At 37.4% G+C, this 15,387-nt stretch overlaps 2 protein-coding genes across 4 annotated transcripts in view; both read left to right on the top strand.

The window, feature by feature from the left end:
* The first annotated feature begins 5,576 nt into the window (after positions 1 to 5,576).
* Positions 5,577 to 15,387, top strand: part of LOC144659433 (caspase-3-like) — a 23,573-nt gene continuing 13,762 nt past the window's right edge. The window contains exon 1 of the mRNA XM_078519868.1: positions 5,577 to 6,782. The gene's annotated coding sequence lies outside the window, so the exon portion shown is untranslated. The remainder of the gene's footprint in view (positions 6,783 to 15,387) is intronic.
* The window catches only part of LOC144659453 (caspase-7-like), a 21,823-nt gene continuing 14,372 nt past the window's right edge, over positions 7,937 to 15,387 (top strand). Inside the window, exons 1-6 of one of the 3 annotated variants that reach the window (XR_013571897.1) lie at positions 7,937 to 8,597; positions 9,556 to 9,660; positions 9,814 to 9,876; positions 10,120 to 10,203; positions 11,114 to 11,703; positions 12,535 to 13,061. Coding sequence is in view for 2 of the 3 variants with exons in the window: in XM_078519899.1 (XP_078376025.1) it covers positions 11,161 to 11,703; positions 12,535 to 12,702 (711 nt within the window). In the remaining variant the exon portion in view is untranslated. Of the gene's footprint in view, positions 8,598 to 9,555; positions 9,661 to 9,813; positions 9,877 to 10,119; positions 10,204 to 11,113; positions 11,704 to 12,534; positions 13,464 to 15,387 lie in introns of those variants that run through there. The other 2 variants (XM_078519899.1, XM_078519900.1) reach the window with 2 other exon arrangements.

Raw genomic sequence — 15,387 nt, 5'->3', positions numbered from 1 at the left:
CACGCCCACCTAAGCACTTTGTGGGAGTTGTTTAAGGAAATATGTGTTTTACGTTTGCTGGCTGGGGATGTTTTACAGGGACCTTGGTGACAAAAAATAGCACGGTTTTCCCTTGAGAGTGTGAAAACGATATGAATTTCTAAGCAGGTAGAAAAAAAAATTGTTTTAAAACTGTGTTTATTACTTTGTGGCCATCACGGCTCCGAATGATTTCTTACAATTTAGATCTTTGGTTGGCCCAACTAGATAGCTACAGATCAGCTCTAAAGTAATACTTTAAGTTGGGTTTCATCAGTGTCACATTCCATGTAGTAAACATTTTAAATCAAACTGCTGATTTTAAGATTCAATGGGAATGTTGCGAATTTAGTCTTCCTGGTCTAACAAGACACCTGTAGCGTTTTGCCGTGAGTGCAAAATATCCTAACCCATGACATTAACTTAAGTAGAGATTCCATGTATAAACTGAGGTAAAAAAAGCAGGTTTATTGTGTACATACGCTTAGCTTTTGTTAGCCCAGTACGCTAGACTCACCAGCTAGTTTCCAGGTATAACACATTAATCATTAGCTAATAAAACAAATAAATAACAATAATAAAACATTAATAACGTACTGAGTAAATGCTTATACTAATTTGAACAACACGTATATGGTACGTATACCTGATAAAAAAATCCAGCAAATTTTCAGCCAAATTCTCAGAACAATCTCAGAAGGTCCAGGTCCGAAGGTCGCTCGCTCTCAGTGAGTGAGGGCGAGCGAACGCGGACCGTGCGAGAATCAAACTGCAAATTATCGGTCTTTCCAAGAAGATCTTTCGCGTACTTTGGGCCACAAATCCCGGCACAAGTAACGACTAATAACCTGGTTGCCCTTAGTTTTTTGTCATTGATTGAAATATTTGGCGTCAGTAATTAAGAATTATTCCTTGAAGTGGAGGTGAATAGTGGTGGATATCGCGGCTGGGCAAATATCCACCACATTTCCCGACACTGAGGTAAATAATTGTTTTAGTATATACCACACAAGTTGAATTACTAGCGGACAAAAACATCACCTGCGGTAAACAAGGCGACATGTGAAGGCAGTTTGCTTCTCTTTAGCTGCTCGGAGGTGAATAGCACTTTGCATATCACCTCCGAGTTAACCAATCAGCGCCCGCGCAAAGCACAAATCACTTGTGTGGTATATACTTAATAGCATTACAGCGAGAGCAGACTGATGTTTACAGCAACAGCATGATTATTATAATTGTAATCCCATTGTTTTTTCTCTTTCAGAGCGAAGCAGGAAATTGGAAGGTAATGTGATGGCAATGATTGATATGTATTCCTGATAAAGCTACAAGTTAATGTCGGGCCTTTAGGTTTGCTAAAGTTCGCTCTATCTTGTTCATTACATGCTGTGAAACCTACAATGCCACAGAAGCAAACTCATCAGAAATATATATATATATATATTTAATATATAATCGAGTTGAATTGCAGAACTGCTTTCAGAGTGCTCAATAGTAAACTAGAGCGTGATTATAACAGAAGATGAACAAATCAACTGTAGATTTGACTTGGCATTTTTTACAATTTAGTTTCGTACTACACAACCGTGCAGCACTCATCAGGTAAAATTGCCAAATGCGAATTTACATCGTTACACTGATTTGAAATGCACATGCGGCTGTTGGAAATATGATAGCTAGAAAAAGTGAATTATTATACAAAACAATACAATACAATACAAGTTTCTTTTGTCACGCAATAGTTTTCACTTTGTATTGTATTGTTTTGTAAAATAGTTCACTTTTTCTAGCTATATAATTTAAGAGGGAGCAAGTGCCTCGTTTAACCTCTTCCTAGCTACGACCCTTAGGTCCTCTTCTTGGCTAATATTGAAGGTTCGAAACGAAAACGAAATTGCACATTGTCGAAATCATGGTCATGGGCTTCTGTCGCCATCGTATTCCTCTAAAGGGTTAAATCCGTCTCTAAGGCGTCGAATTCATCTTACATGTGCATTGCGTCGACTGACGTACTTACTTAACTGTTTGTAGAGCAGTATAGTAGACCACTGTTTTTTAAAGGGCTGACCCACAACGTTTTTAAACGGCGTTTAAACCTCCCTCTAAGCAGGTCTAACTCATTATTGTTTCTTGTGTCGGTGTTTAGACGCCGTCTAAACACAGTCATGGAGAAACAATGTTTAAATAATCGGCCTTCATGGTTTAAACATCGGTTAGACAAGTTTTTTTTTATAAAAAAAAATAAAAATGTGTTTTAAGTTTGCTGGCTGGGGACGTCTGACAGGGTCCTTGGTGAAAAAAAGAATAAGCACAGTTTTCTCTTGGGAGTGAGAAACCAATATGAATTTGTAAGCAGGTGGAACACACTTGTTTTAAAACTGTGTTTATTACTTTGGGGTCATAACGGCTCCGGATGAATTCTCACGAAAAAGAATAGATCTTTATAGATCTTTGGTTACCCCTAATAGACAGCTACAGATCAGCTCTAAAGTAATACTTTAAGTTTGGTTCATCAGTGTCAAATTTCATGTAGTAAACATTTTAAAAAATCAAACTGCAGCATTTTCGATTCAATAAGAATGCCGTAAATTTAGTCTTCCAGCTGGTCTAACAAGAAATACAGCAAAACTTTAGCGTTGTGAGTGCAAAATCTTCTTGTATAAATAAAGGTATAAAATGTGTTTATTACTTTGTGGCCATAACGGCTCCGGATTATTTCTTACGAAATAGACCTTTGGTTGCCTCTGCTAGATAGCTACAGATCAGCTTTGAAGTAATACTTTAAGTTGGGCTTCATCAGTGTCATATTTCACATTTCATGTAGCAAACATTTTAAATTAAACTGCTGAATTCAAGATTCAATGAAAATGCCCTAAATTTACTCTTCCTGGTCTAACAAGACAACTGTATGTCTAACAAGAAATACAGCAAAACTGTAGGGTTGTGAGTGAAAAATCGTCTTACCCGTGGCATAAATTAAAGTAGAGATCTATGTAAAGTGAGGTTTAAATATAAATCCAGCAAATTATCAGCCAAATGCTCAAAACAGCATCAGACGGTCCAGATCCCAAGGTCGCTCGCTCTCAGGGAGTGAGGGCGAGTTAACGCGGACCGTGTGAGAATCAGGCTGCAAATTATCGATATTTTCAACTGAAGACCTTTCGCGTATTTTGGGCCACAAATCTTGGCACAAGTAACCACTAATAACCTGGTTGTCCTTAGTTTTTTTTGTTATTGGTTGAAATGTTTGGCGTCAGAAATTAAGAATTATTCCCGGAAGTGGAGGTGAATAGTGGTGGATATCGCGGCTCGGCAAATATCTACCACATTCACCGACACTGAGGTGAATAATTGTTTAAGTATATATCATACAAATGGAATAACTATCGGACCAAAACATCGGCTTCGGTAAACAAAGCGACACGCGAAGGCAGTTTGCTTATCTTTAGCAAATCGGAGGTGAATAGTACTTTGCTTATCACCTCCGAGTTAACCAATCAGCGCGCGCGCAAAGCACTATTCATTTGTGTGGTACATACTAAATAATGGTAATAGGACTGAGTGGAATCCAATTTGGTCTGTAATTATAGAAGTGATTGATTTGCTTAATCACGAGTATGATTGCAGGCAGAGTTGGACGATACGAAGTCCTAGCCTGTTATCAATTAATCATAAGTATAACAAAATTTAAAGAGACGACCTTACCACAAACGTTTCATTGGTCAAAAGTGACACGTAACAGACAAAACCGTTGAGGTTTTAAAAGTAAAACTACCCGTTAAATCACACTTCTTGGATGAACGCAAATGGTAGTATATACATTATCAATTGCGCGCATTGCTTATGTCTGTTACCAAAACAAATTGGATTAATCATCCTGCTGTTATCTTCATTTAACGGTAGATACTCGTGGGAAGCGGTTTATTTGTTGTTTATTAAATTCCAAAAGAATGGCGTAGCAGACATTGAATATATTTCCTACTCTTGAGCCTCACATTCCTCCAGAATAAAAAAGTGGAAAAATCCGTTCAATTTAATTTTATACACAATACACTGACTTAAGGTCGCGCAGGACCCTTGCTCATTAATATATTCATTAGCCAAATTTCTTGTTGGAGTGCTGTCTTGTAAAGCTTTAATTCACTACATTTTGAATATCGATTCCTCTAAAATTTAATAAGGATACCCAGGGATGATGGAATTACATCATGATTGTCCTTTTACTGAGAGATGACCGTTGTCTGTGATGTTAAAAGCCCTTAAAAGTTTAACTGAAGATAATGCGATTTTGTGTCCAAGTTTTTAGCTAGCACAGCGCACCAAATTAAATGATTATATAGCCTAGTGATAAATCGTAACTTCTTTTGTGTTCCCACTAGAACGAAAATTTTTATTTCAAAAACTGCTACAAGTTAATGGCTTCTAAGAGAGTAAAAATGTGAAATCTAAACTTTGAAACATGCTATCTTCATTTTGAGAAGGAAATTTAAAAATTCGCTCTAGCCAGAACACAATAGAGTACACCAAGTTTATGTTCCTCGCGAATCAACTCTTGAAATTCTATATCGGCGGAGAAAACTTGGACACAAAATTGCAGGTTTTGAGGCTTCCGAACACCTTCCGAGTCGATGTTTACAACAACGTGTGCTTTATTTAAAGCTGTGAATCTAATTATGATAATTCGCTATGTTCCAGCGCACGGGATGCGAGGCTGAGAACAATACCGTGTAATTACTTGTACAAAGAACTCAGAGAAAAAAAATTCTCATGAATATTTCAATTGTTGTCGGCTTCAGTCGTCGCAGTTCGTGCATACTCTTTAAATAAATACATACGTAATGATTTCAAGGGTCCTGCGCGACCACCTTAAGTGTAGCATCATTCAAACGTCATGCACTTAATCACTGTTTGACATGTTTGACACTTGGCATCAGTGCGGAAGTCTACAAATGATAGTTTCCTTATTTTCGAACCAACATTATCTTAACGTGGATCATGTTTTTTTTTTCTTGCAGAGTTTATTAAGAGGAAACAGGAAGGTACTGTGATGGTAATTTATGATTGATGTTAGTGTCTATAAAAGGTTACATTGGCTTTATTATATTTAAAGTGTACATGAATTAAAAAAAAAAAAAAAACAGACCGTAGATCTAACATCGCCCATTTAAAGATGAATTCCAGTCTGTACTGCGCAATCTCGGCTGCAATGTTTATGTGAGCCCACACGAAGGGAATGTTTACAAGCAAAACTAAAAATTCCGCGACAAACTTACCTTTTTCTTCATTATTAACGCCAGATATCCTTGCAGAACAAATAATAACGAGTAGAAGAACCTTGACGCTATTTCAAACCGACGTTTTAGCTCATCGGAACTTCTTGAACGAAACAAACTGTAATGGCGGACTAAAAAACGTCATGTATGCTGTCAGCGAAGTGTAACGTTTCAACGAATTCAAAACAAAAACGTAAACAAAGCCCGAGTCTGCGCAGTACGGACTGGAAATCATCTTTAAACAAACGGATGTGGACTTTGTAAACCCAGTAGTGGTGCAGGTGCCAGCTAGTTTTGTTTTGAACTGGCTGCCTAGGTTATTTCGACTATTATAAACAAACATCTCTACTGAAACGGTTCCAAAGTTTTACCTCAGTCTTGCCTTGTCTTGTCATGACAGCATGTGCAGTATAGTAACTTTGTAGCATTATAGCACTTTCGAAACTTTATAAAGAAGGATGAGTAAAGTAGTAAAATGGACGTGAACGAGTAAAGTAGCGTGCACTCCAAGATGACAATTGTTTCACGCTTTACTTCACACAGTTTCCAAATGAGTGGCGGTGATGCAACATGGACAGGGAAGGGAAGGGAGAGAATTTCACATTGTATTTTGGATAGATTTAATTTCTTCACTCGATCACGATCGTGTGGGTTTTGCTACTCGAAGTCGTGAAAGGCAGATCGAAAGTCCTATTCATTGAAAACTAAGCTCGCTATATTTACTACCGTAAACTGCTACTAAAAAAATGTGTAAAAAACAAATACCCGTGTTAAAAGTAATGAATGAGCTTTATATTTCGTTAAAACCACCCAACTGCCAGTTTCATTCAATGTTGCTGTTCAGATGATTAATCGGGATGAACTCAAACGTGGATAAACGGGCGACGAAATGGTTATCATGAACTAGAACTAGATTTATTCAGCTCCTTCTGAATTACAAACATCAATATAACACGAATCGAAAGCGACTACAAAGGTTGATTGAACTCGATGCGTGACATGTGATCACGCATCGAGTGATGGTCTCTCTTTCTGTGTATAAGTTACAACTGTGACATAGAAAAATGGGACTCCATTTATTAATAAATTTCTGACCAGCAACGGGCATGTTTTCATTAAAGAAAGAAGCCGCTTAAAAACCTACCAAAAGAACCTTTTCAGCGAAACTTGAAAAATGTTGGTTCTTATCTAAAGGATTTTTAAATTTAACATCTTGTAAAAACCCTTGGTCACAAGGTTACAAGACTTTACGCACCTATCAAGGTTTTAAGCATCTAATGTGTAAATGCAGCCGCAAGACTACAAGTGTTTTTGCGGAATGACAGAGGTTTCAAGGAACGAAGACTCCGTAAAGTGTAAATACCAAATTGGTTGTCACAACTAATTCTAAGCTATGTACATCCCTTAAACCAGACCGTGATATAACATCGCCCAGTTTAACCGGTTGTGAAGTATTGTATCACCAGGTTTACTGTGCGTTGTTCACGCGCAGTAATGCGGACGGTAGGAAATCAATCGAGTTCAGCTTTCAACGCTCCTATTCTCGATAACTATTGACCAACTATTATAACTATTGACCAACTCTCCTTTCTTGAAAAAAAAAAAAAAAAAAAAAAAAAAAAAAACAATTAGAACATACACGCAGAATTGCAGATTGCTTCCCTGTGAGGGTAGACAGGGTATGGGACAGGAATCTACCGCCATTCGCGCCGGAGATTAAGTGTCAGCGGTATTTGGTTCAATGAAATTTTAAAATGATCATAAGATGGAAACCCCCGGGTATGTGCCGTCCAACGGTGTCGTAATTTTGGGCTCCCGATCTATAACAGGTTATCCATTTTAGAGGCAATTTCTAGAACGAGGTATGGCATTTCGAACATACAAAAGATCCAAATATTAGCAGCCCGAAACGGGGTGTTAAACAAGTGTCCATTTTAGAACGGGGTATCATTTTGAATGCAATTTTTTTTCTAAAACGGGGTGCTACTTTGGAGACCTGAGGGGTATATACCCACCCAAAAAATACCTGAGTTCCCCCACCCAGGGAGGAAACCCCTCCTGCCGAGTGCCCTGAAAAAAAAAAAAAAAAAACACTGGAAAACTCAGGTAATGCGGTTGTTTTCGACTCTGTTATGTTTTAAGTTCATTACGTTATTATTCGGGCTACTTAGTTGACCAATCACACGGTTTTGTAAGCCGGAGTGTTGTGAGTTGTGAGTTGTGAACTGGTAGCTGGGATCTACTCAAGCTATAGAAGGGTCTTACAAGGTTTATGTCAAAAACAGGCAACAGCCCCAAATGGCAACCCGTCAAGCAATATCACATTATGTTAATGAGGTTGTTGTTTTTTGTCTTTTTGGCAGAGGAATTGAGGCAAGTACAAGGTAATGTAATGGAAATTAATGGATGAGTAAGTCTATATATTATTAGGTACATGAAGTAATAAAAACCAGTACGTAGATCTTACATGGCCCAGTTTAACAAGCAGAAATGCGGACCTTGATAATCGAGTTGCGGTGCAAGTGCTTGTTAGTTTTCTTTTAAACTGACTGCCTAGTTTATATTTAGACCAATAAATAGAACATCTAGTGGCACGGTTCGAGACTTAAAGCTTAGCCTTGTTTTGTCCTGTGATGACATCATGAGTAGCAAATTTACTTTGTAGCATTTAAGTATTTCCGAAACTTGATAAAGTATGTATAAAGTAGGAAACGTGGATTAGTAAAGCAGTGTGCACTCCAAAATGATAACGTTTTAAGACTTTTCCTCACATAGTGTTCAAATGAGCGGTGGTAATGCAACGTTGATGGAGAGGGAAGGAAGATCAGTAGTTAAACATTGTGGTTTCACTCGATCGCTTGCTTAAATGTTGGTTTTGCCTCTCAAAGTCAAAAAAGGTAGATCCAGAGTCCTATTTATCCAATTATATGGTTATGTAAGAGACGGTTCGGTGTATTAAATACCTTACTAGACCGCTACTGAAAATGAGAAACAACCGAAAAACCGTGTTGACCAGACACGTTCGACCGGCGATCCGTGACGCATTTTGAGCACGCAACATTGAAATAAAACTTTTTTTTTCACTAAATCCATATATTATTTTTATAAGATGATCTCCGTAAAGGATTTAGCTTTTTCTTTTGTGCTAATTGTTTTGTGACAAAATTACCTTTAAATGAAATGTCGATTGTTAAATATGTTGCTAAAACAACGAAAGCCTTTTTCCCTTAGAGGCTCTACAAAGATCAAGACAGCCTGGACAGAGTTACTTGGGCAATCTTAGCAGCAGCAATGACCAGCTTACAGGTTCGCTAGCTGAAAGTGGTTTTCTTATTTACAATGGGAAAAATTTTGTCTGAAAAAAACTGGAGGGCTAAGACCTTATTCGTTTTCTGTTGTCGAAGATACTGGAAATGTGACTGACCCTCTGCAGAATTGTAAAAGCCCCATACTGTAAGCTTGACCGGGTTACTGCCATTGACTAGGCCTTCACGGCTACCGTAGCGGCCCCCACTTAACTTTATCCTCACAGGCAGTCCCCTACTCCACTGTTGCCAACCCATGAACGTTAGGGGTTGATCTTTGGGAGGTTACAAGCCTCCTATAGCGAACATAAAGCTTTTCGCAAGTTTAAAAGCTTAAATATCCTTCAGTATCTCAAGAAAAAAAAAATCGTTTAAATGAGCTTATAAATTTCGAGCGACAAATTTGAAAAAAACTATGCCAATTTTTTCAAAATGTGTTGTCCGTGACGTAGTTCCTTTAAGTAAAGTTTGAATTTTGCAGCCAACCAAAGTGATGAATTGGGGGCAACACTTGACGATGTGTACCATATACTGTAATTCAACTCAATGTTTTTAATCCGGGTATTTTTTTCAAGCAATCGTTATCCAATCAAACAATAGGGACACCTTCCAGTTGACTTCTGATTGGATTAAATCTGAAAGAAAGAATGTGAACAAATTGAAAGCGGACATACTTTTAGGCCCCTTGCTCATTTCGACTCTCTTGACTGCAGCAGCTTCTCGCGGTCACTTGCCATAAATGATCTAAAATTACGTCCTTTAAACCATTTTTTTACCCTAAGGCTTTTGTTATGTTGGAAGTGCTTGTGCGTTGTAGCTAACCACCTTGGAAATGAAGGATAAAACGGGGACATATTAAATGGTTAAAAGACGTCCACAGAGCCAAGTGAACATTGTTTATAATCATTATTGAATAACTAGGTAAGACAGGTAATACAGCGAAAGTTTTCTCTTCTTAGAGTCTCAACGGAGAATAGAGGAGCTTGAACAGAGAAATAAGGAACTTGAACAGAAGAACGCAGATCAAGCGAAAAAACTTAGCAGCAGTACTAACAAGCTTCAAGGTACATGTATTTATCAAGAAGCCTGAAATATATCTATTTTTTCGTTATTGCTATTGCTGGTCGTTACAGGTTAAACGCCACACTGTAGTAATTTAAAAGAATTACAAAATGATTTAAAAGTACGACAGTAACTTTCTCGTAATTTTTTTTCAGGTTCTGCACAAAAAATACAAGAGCTTGAAGAGACAATAAACGAACAAAGGAACGAACATGAGGGTGAGTTTGAAGTAACAAAAATAAATAACAAATAGCAAAAGAATTCATAAGATCATAATAAATACACCAGGGTATAAATTTATTGTAAAACGCGGTTGAGATCTTATGGATGTTTTTTTTTATCAGTTTGGTGTTATTCAGGTCCTTCGTTTTTTTACAAACCAAACGCAAACCCAGGGTTACATTTTCTAATTGTCAATTATTTTATATTTAGATAAAACAGCGAAATATTTTTTCTCTCAGGCTCTCAACGGAGAATAAAAGAACTTGAACAAAGAAATGCAAAGCTTGAAGAAAAACTGCAAGAGCAAGGAAAGAAACACGAGCGTAAGTTAAAAAAAAAAATAAAACCAAGTGCGAGTATAGGCATAAAGCGTTGGGGCTACTATGCTCGACTTTTACGGTGTCTTCCAGAGATTTCTTTCAAAATCTCTACCCAATTCTCCCGTATGTTTCAGACATATGTTTAAATGCATGATTAAATTGGGATTGAGTTAATGATAGAGAATTTCGGATTGAAAACAAGGCAAATTATTTTTCGTGTCGGATCACGAAAAGCGAATGTCTTTTTTCCTTTTTCTTTTTTATTTCTCTACGTAAAATGCCTTTCGGTAAAATGTAATTAATTTACCCACGTTACACGAAAGAGCTCAGGTGCTCGTTAAGACGTGTTTGTGCATTCAAGATTGACTTGGAATTTCTAGTATTAGTTTAATATTGGTTTTTGTGGAGGGAGAAAAAAACCGGGGAACCCAGAGAAAAAAACTCGGAGCAAGGACGAGCACCAACAAAAAAATCTCAACCCACATATATACCAGGAATCGACCCCTGGCAGTGACATTGCTGGAAGGCGAGTGCTTTCACTACGGTGACACCCTTGTTTAAACTACACAAGGTTTCTTGTCTACCTTTTAGCTACAAATGAGGAAAACAATTAAGAAACATGCTTCTTAATTATTTGTTTTAAACTTCAAATGCTCTATTTTCTGATTTCTTGCAGTTGCTGGTTTCTTGAAATCGTAATATCACAAAAACCGAATCTGATCATTGTTTTATTGTACATTAATATTGTTTGAAATAAATATATGGAAGACAACCGAAACATGTCACAAGATGTCCGGCCACCGCGAAAAGAAATCGTGTTTCGAGCCAAGTAGCAAAGGGTGGTATAATTAAAAATGTTTTAACGACAACAGTAAACGTACATAGTTGTTTTTTTTTTTTCTTTTTTCTTTAGAAACACCTGGACTCCTTTGCTACAAATTGAACAGTCGTCCACGAGGAATGTGCGTTGTAATCAACAATGTAAACTTCTACAACAAGACGGAGAATCGCAAGGGCGCTCAATTCGACGAAAAAGGGGTTAAAGATCTGTTCAATGAGCTCTCTTTTACTGTGTGTGTTCTAAACGATCTCAAACGAGATGAAATACCAAAGGTAGCAGCAAACTTCGCAGCGAAGGATCACAGCAACTTTGACGCTTTTGTCTTCGTTGTGATGTCACACGGTGGAGAACGGGATGTCATTTATGGTGTGGATGGAAGAAAGACATCAATTGAAGATCTGATGACCGAGTTCAAGGCGCCCAACTGTCCAACACTAAGAAATAAACCCAAGCTTTTCTTTATTCAGACATGTAGAGGGCAGGAAAAGGAAAGCAGTTCAGCCACCACTGGTTATGCCGACAGTTGCATGGAGGCATTTTCTCCCGACTCCACCCTCCCAAGAAGTGCGTGTCCACAAGAAGCAGATTTCTTGTTGTCCTTTTCTACTGCGCCTGGTTATGTGGCTTGGAGGAATCCAGAGAGAGGGTCCCGGTTCATTCAAGTGAGTTTGAATACTTTTTTACCTTAATACTAAAACATACCCTTTTAGAAGTTTTTGGTTATTACTTTTTTGAGCACAGTTTAATTTAGCAGAAAATGGGCTCTAACGACTTATATAAAACTGACGATTAAGAGCTTTACTACTTTACTAGCCGAATTCCAAAAATTACATTTCTGTGTTGTTTTTCATCTAAATAAGATACCTCAAGAGCGTACAATTTGCTAACAAAAAGCTTTAAAAATCTCTGTAAAGTCCTCGTTGGTAGGAGGCAGGGTAGCCTAATGGTAAGCACGCCAAACTCTGGATCGAACAGTCCGGGTTCGAGTCTTGACCGTTCTTACTGTGTTGTGTTTTTGGGCAAGACACTTTCTCTTTACCCAGGTGTATAAATGGTTCCGGCGAGTTTACTATTGGGGTTGACACTGCTTGGAGTAGTTTGTAATCCAGGGGGTTGGGGGAGGGGAGGGAGAAAAAGTACTCCTACATGTCCTAGCTGCTTAATGCTACGAAAAACCTGATAAGCTCCGGCAAGTATAGGCCACTTGGCTCGAGGATTTACTTCAAAGACCAAGCAAGTTGCAATCGATATGTACTGTTAGGTTGACATTCTCTTAGTATGTACTGTCCTCGTGTTTCACGAGCAGTAAAGCCTGTCAAACTTCCGGATTGAACCAACTTTCAACATAAAACAAACACATATCACTCAATGCACAAAACCGTGTACTCGTCTTTATATCCATAATCCTTTTCGGCTCTTCAGTAACATCATCCATACTACAATTGTTGGTCTAATAAGATGATTTAATTTTTTCTTTTTTATTCGAACATCAGACTTTGGTCGAGGTCATAAGAAAACGCCACTTTCATGATCACTTGCTCGACATGTTGACCGAAGTCAACAGGCTTGTGGTGGAAAGAGGCCAGTCAACAGCTGATAAACCGCAGCCAGTTCAAGTCCCAGCTCCTGTCCACACACTGCGTGCAAAGCTGTATCTGTGAGAGCTCAGAGGAAAGGCTAGCGACGATATGCAGAAGCAAAAAAAATCAACACACGAGCATTTTTATATAGATATTTCGTAACATGTTATACACCTAGTTTGTAAGCGTGAATAAATACTACAGCGTTCCCAAAGAACTAAAAGTTTTAAGGGAAGGAGAAATATGAGCAAACGTTAGTGACAGAATTTTTTAATTACTTAAGGAGCTTCGAAAGACTAAACAACAGCTTTTAAAACAGCTATAGGATGTTTTTAAAAAGACATTCAAAGTATGGTATAAAACGAGGTTTAAGGTCATTTTTGAGAGTGCTGCCAAACTCTCCTTTCAAGTCATAGGAAGCCCAAAATAATATTCAATAAGTTAGAAAAACACTTCAGTTTAACAAAAATTCAAAGGGATGCTTAGGATTGCGGAAAGTTAAAAAATAAGCAAACGTTAGTGACATAAATGTTTTTTTTTTTTTTACTTAAGGAGCTTTTGAAGACTAAACAACAGCTTTTAAAAGAGCTATAGGATGTTTTTTAAAAAGCATCAGGCTGGATATCAGTTTACGGATTTCAAAGTATGGTATAAAACGAGGTTTAAGGTCAATTTTGAGGGTGGTGCCAAACTCCTCTTTAGCGGCCTTCACACGACAAACTATTGGCCAACTCGTGTTGGCAAACTCAAGTTGGTGTGCGTGAACGACAAAACAACGGGAAACAAGTTGGTCAACTGTTGGCGACAGATAGAACTTGTCTCTATTCTCACCAACAGTTTGCCAACTTCACACACACCAACTTGAGTTTGCCAACATGAGTTTGCCAACTTTAGTTTGTCGTGCGAAGGCCGCTTTTCAAATCATAGGAAGTCCAAAATAATATTCAATAAGCTAGAAAACACTTCATTCAAAGGAATGGTTAGAATTGAGGAAACGTTTCGAAAGAAGAACTTGACAAGTTAGAATTCTTGATTTGTAATGTTATAGTATTAAGGCTTATTGAGTATTTAGGCTTATTGCTGAAACAATAAGATATTATAACCCTTGTAGATAAATGTCGGTGTTGGTTTTGTGGTTATTGTTTTCACGAGATGACAATAACGAAAATATTTTCATGATCAGTAGTCCCATAGTTTGCTGTTACAAGAAACTGGAAGATACTTATCCAATAATTACTTTGATTCTGTGCGCATGCGCTTTTCTTTTAGTTATCCAGATCTCGTATTTTTAATAATTTCACAAAGTAAGACTGTACGAAAATAGCTGCTGTATTGCAAGTCTAGTGTCCTCTAAAGGAAATATTGTTACTTCATAATTGATTATTTTTTTACAATATTATTAATCTTGTAAGGTACGTTTCTACAATTGCTGCAATAATTTAAATAATTAATAAAAAAGGCCAAGTTGGTTATGGCTCAATTGATAGTGATTTGTTGTCGATATCATTGGTTTCAGGCAGTATTTACATGTGTATATATTTGGTCAGCTCAATACGGAAGCCCATTTGATCACACGGTTACTTGTCTGTGCCATCCGCTTTAGCTGAGCAAACGGTAATTTTTAAAGTATTAGAAAATTTTTAAAGAATCCATGTTTTCCATTACCTTTTTTAATTCTAAAGTCAAGGAAAAGCAAGTCTCAGTTGATTCCTTGTTAATGCGCATTTGTGTTATACCTTTATATATTCAAGAATTGTGCTAAACGAAATTGACATTGTACTTTGATTACTTTCCAGCTCCTTAACATCATTACACTATACCTTTGAGACGAGTCAAACCCCACCAAAAAAAACAGATCCGTTGAACGTCTTTAAACAGGACGTGGGATTACTTAGTAGTAGAAGTCTTTATTAAGAAGTTAGTCACAACAGACGTGTGGCCTTACAATCAAAAACAAACTAAATTAAGCTAAACTAGTAAAATGAAAACCTATTATATGTATTACAGAGATTTTAAGAAATAAATTTAAAAAGACATCTAATTAAAAAGCCCGTTTGAAACGTTCCGTTTTTACTTTAGGGAGTATGGAGTCATGGCCCCTTTCTCTAAGAGCTATGTTACGTTTGGGTGGAAGCAAGTTATATAATAATACATGGCCAGTGTCACTTGTGATTCTGTTGAAAGGATCACTGTCCCTATTCTTTATAACATCAGATATCAAAATGGTCTTATTTGTATAACCAAAACGATAGGCTCGCCGAAAAAAAGTGTCAATCCGATCTAAATATTTGCCTTGATAGGCGGAGCCCCACACTTCTAATTCATACAGAAATAATGACATTTTTAAAGAGTCGAAGAGTTTACTAAGCTGATCTTTTGTGTACCCATAATATTTGCATACCCTAAGAATATATAGTCGGCTAGCAGCTCTAAAAAGTAAACTGTCGACATGAAGATCCCAATTACAAGGATCTTCATGGAAGGTAATTCCCAAAAGTTTCAGCCACTCTTTTCGCTCAATCCCAGGCACTGGAGGAGGAGCAGGCTAAGTAGTTCTACTATGCAGTAGCATTCCCCACGTTTTTAAGCAATTGCAGTTTATCTTAAAATGACGCGTTGATGACTTTTTCAATGAATGAATGAATGAATGAATGAATGAATGAATGAATGAATGAATGAATGAATGAATGAATGAATGAATGAATGAATGAATGAATGAATGAATGAATGAATGAATGAATGACTGTCGGTCTAACTGACTGACTG

This window comes from Oculina patagonica, chromosome 7, assembly GCF_052425735.1.
Source record: "Oculina patagonica isolate OP01 chromosome 7, crgOcupat, whole genome shotgun sequence".
In the NCBI taxonomy this organism is placed as follows: Eukaryota; Metazoa; Cnidaria; class Anthozoa; order Scleractinia; family Oculinidae; genus Oculina; species Oculina patagonica.
Note: the sequence above shows the minus strand (reverse complement) of the source record. Positions and strands in the feature narration are given on the sequence as shown.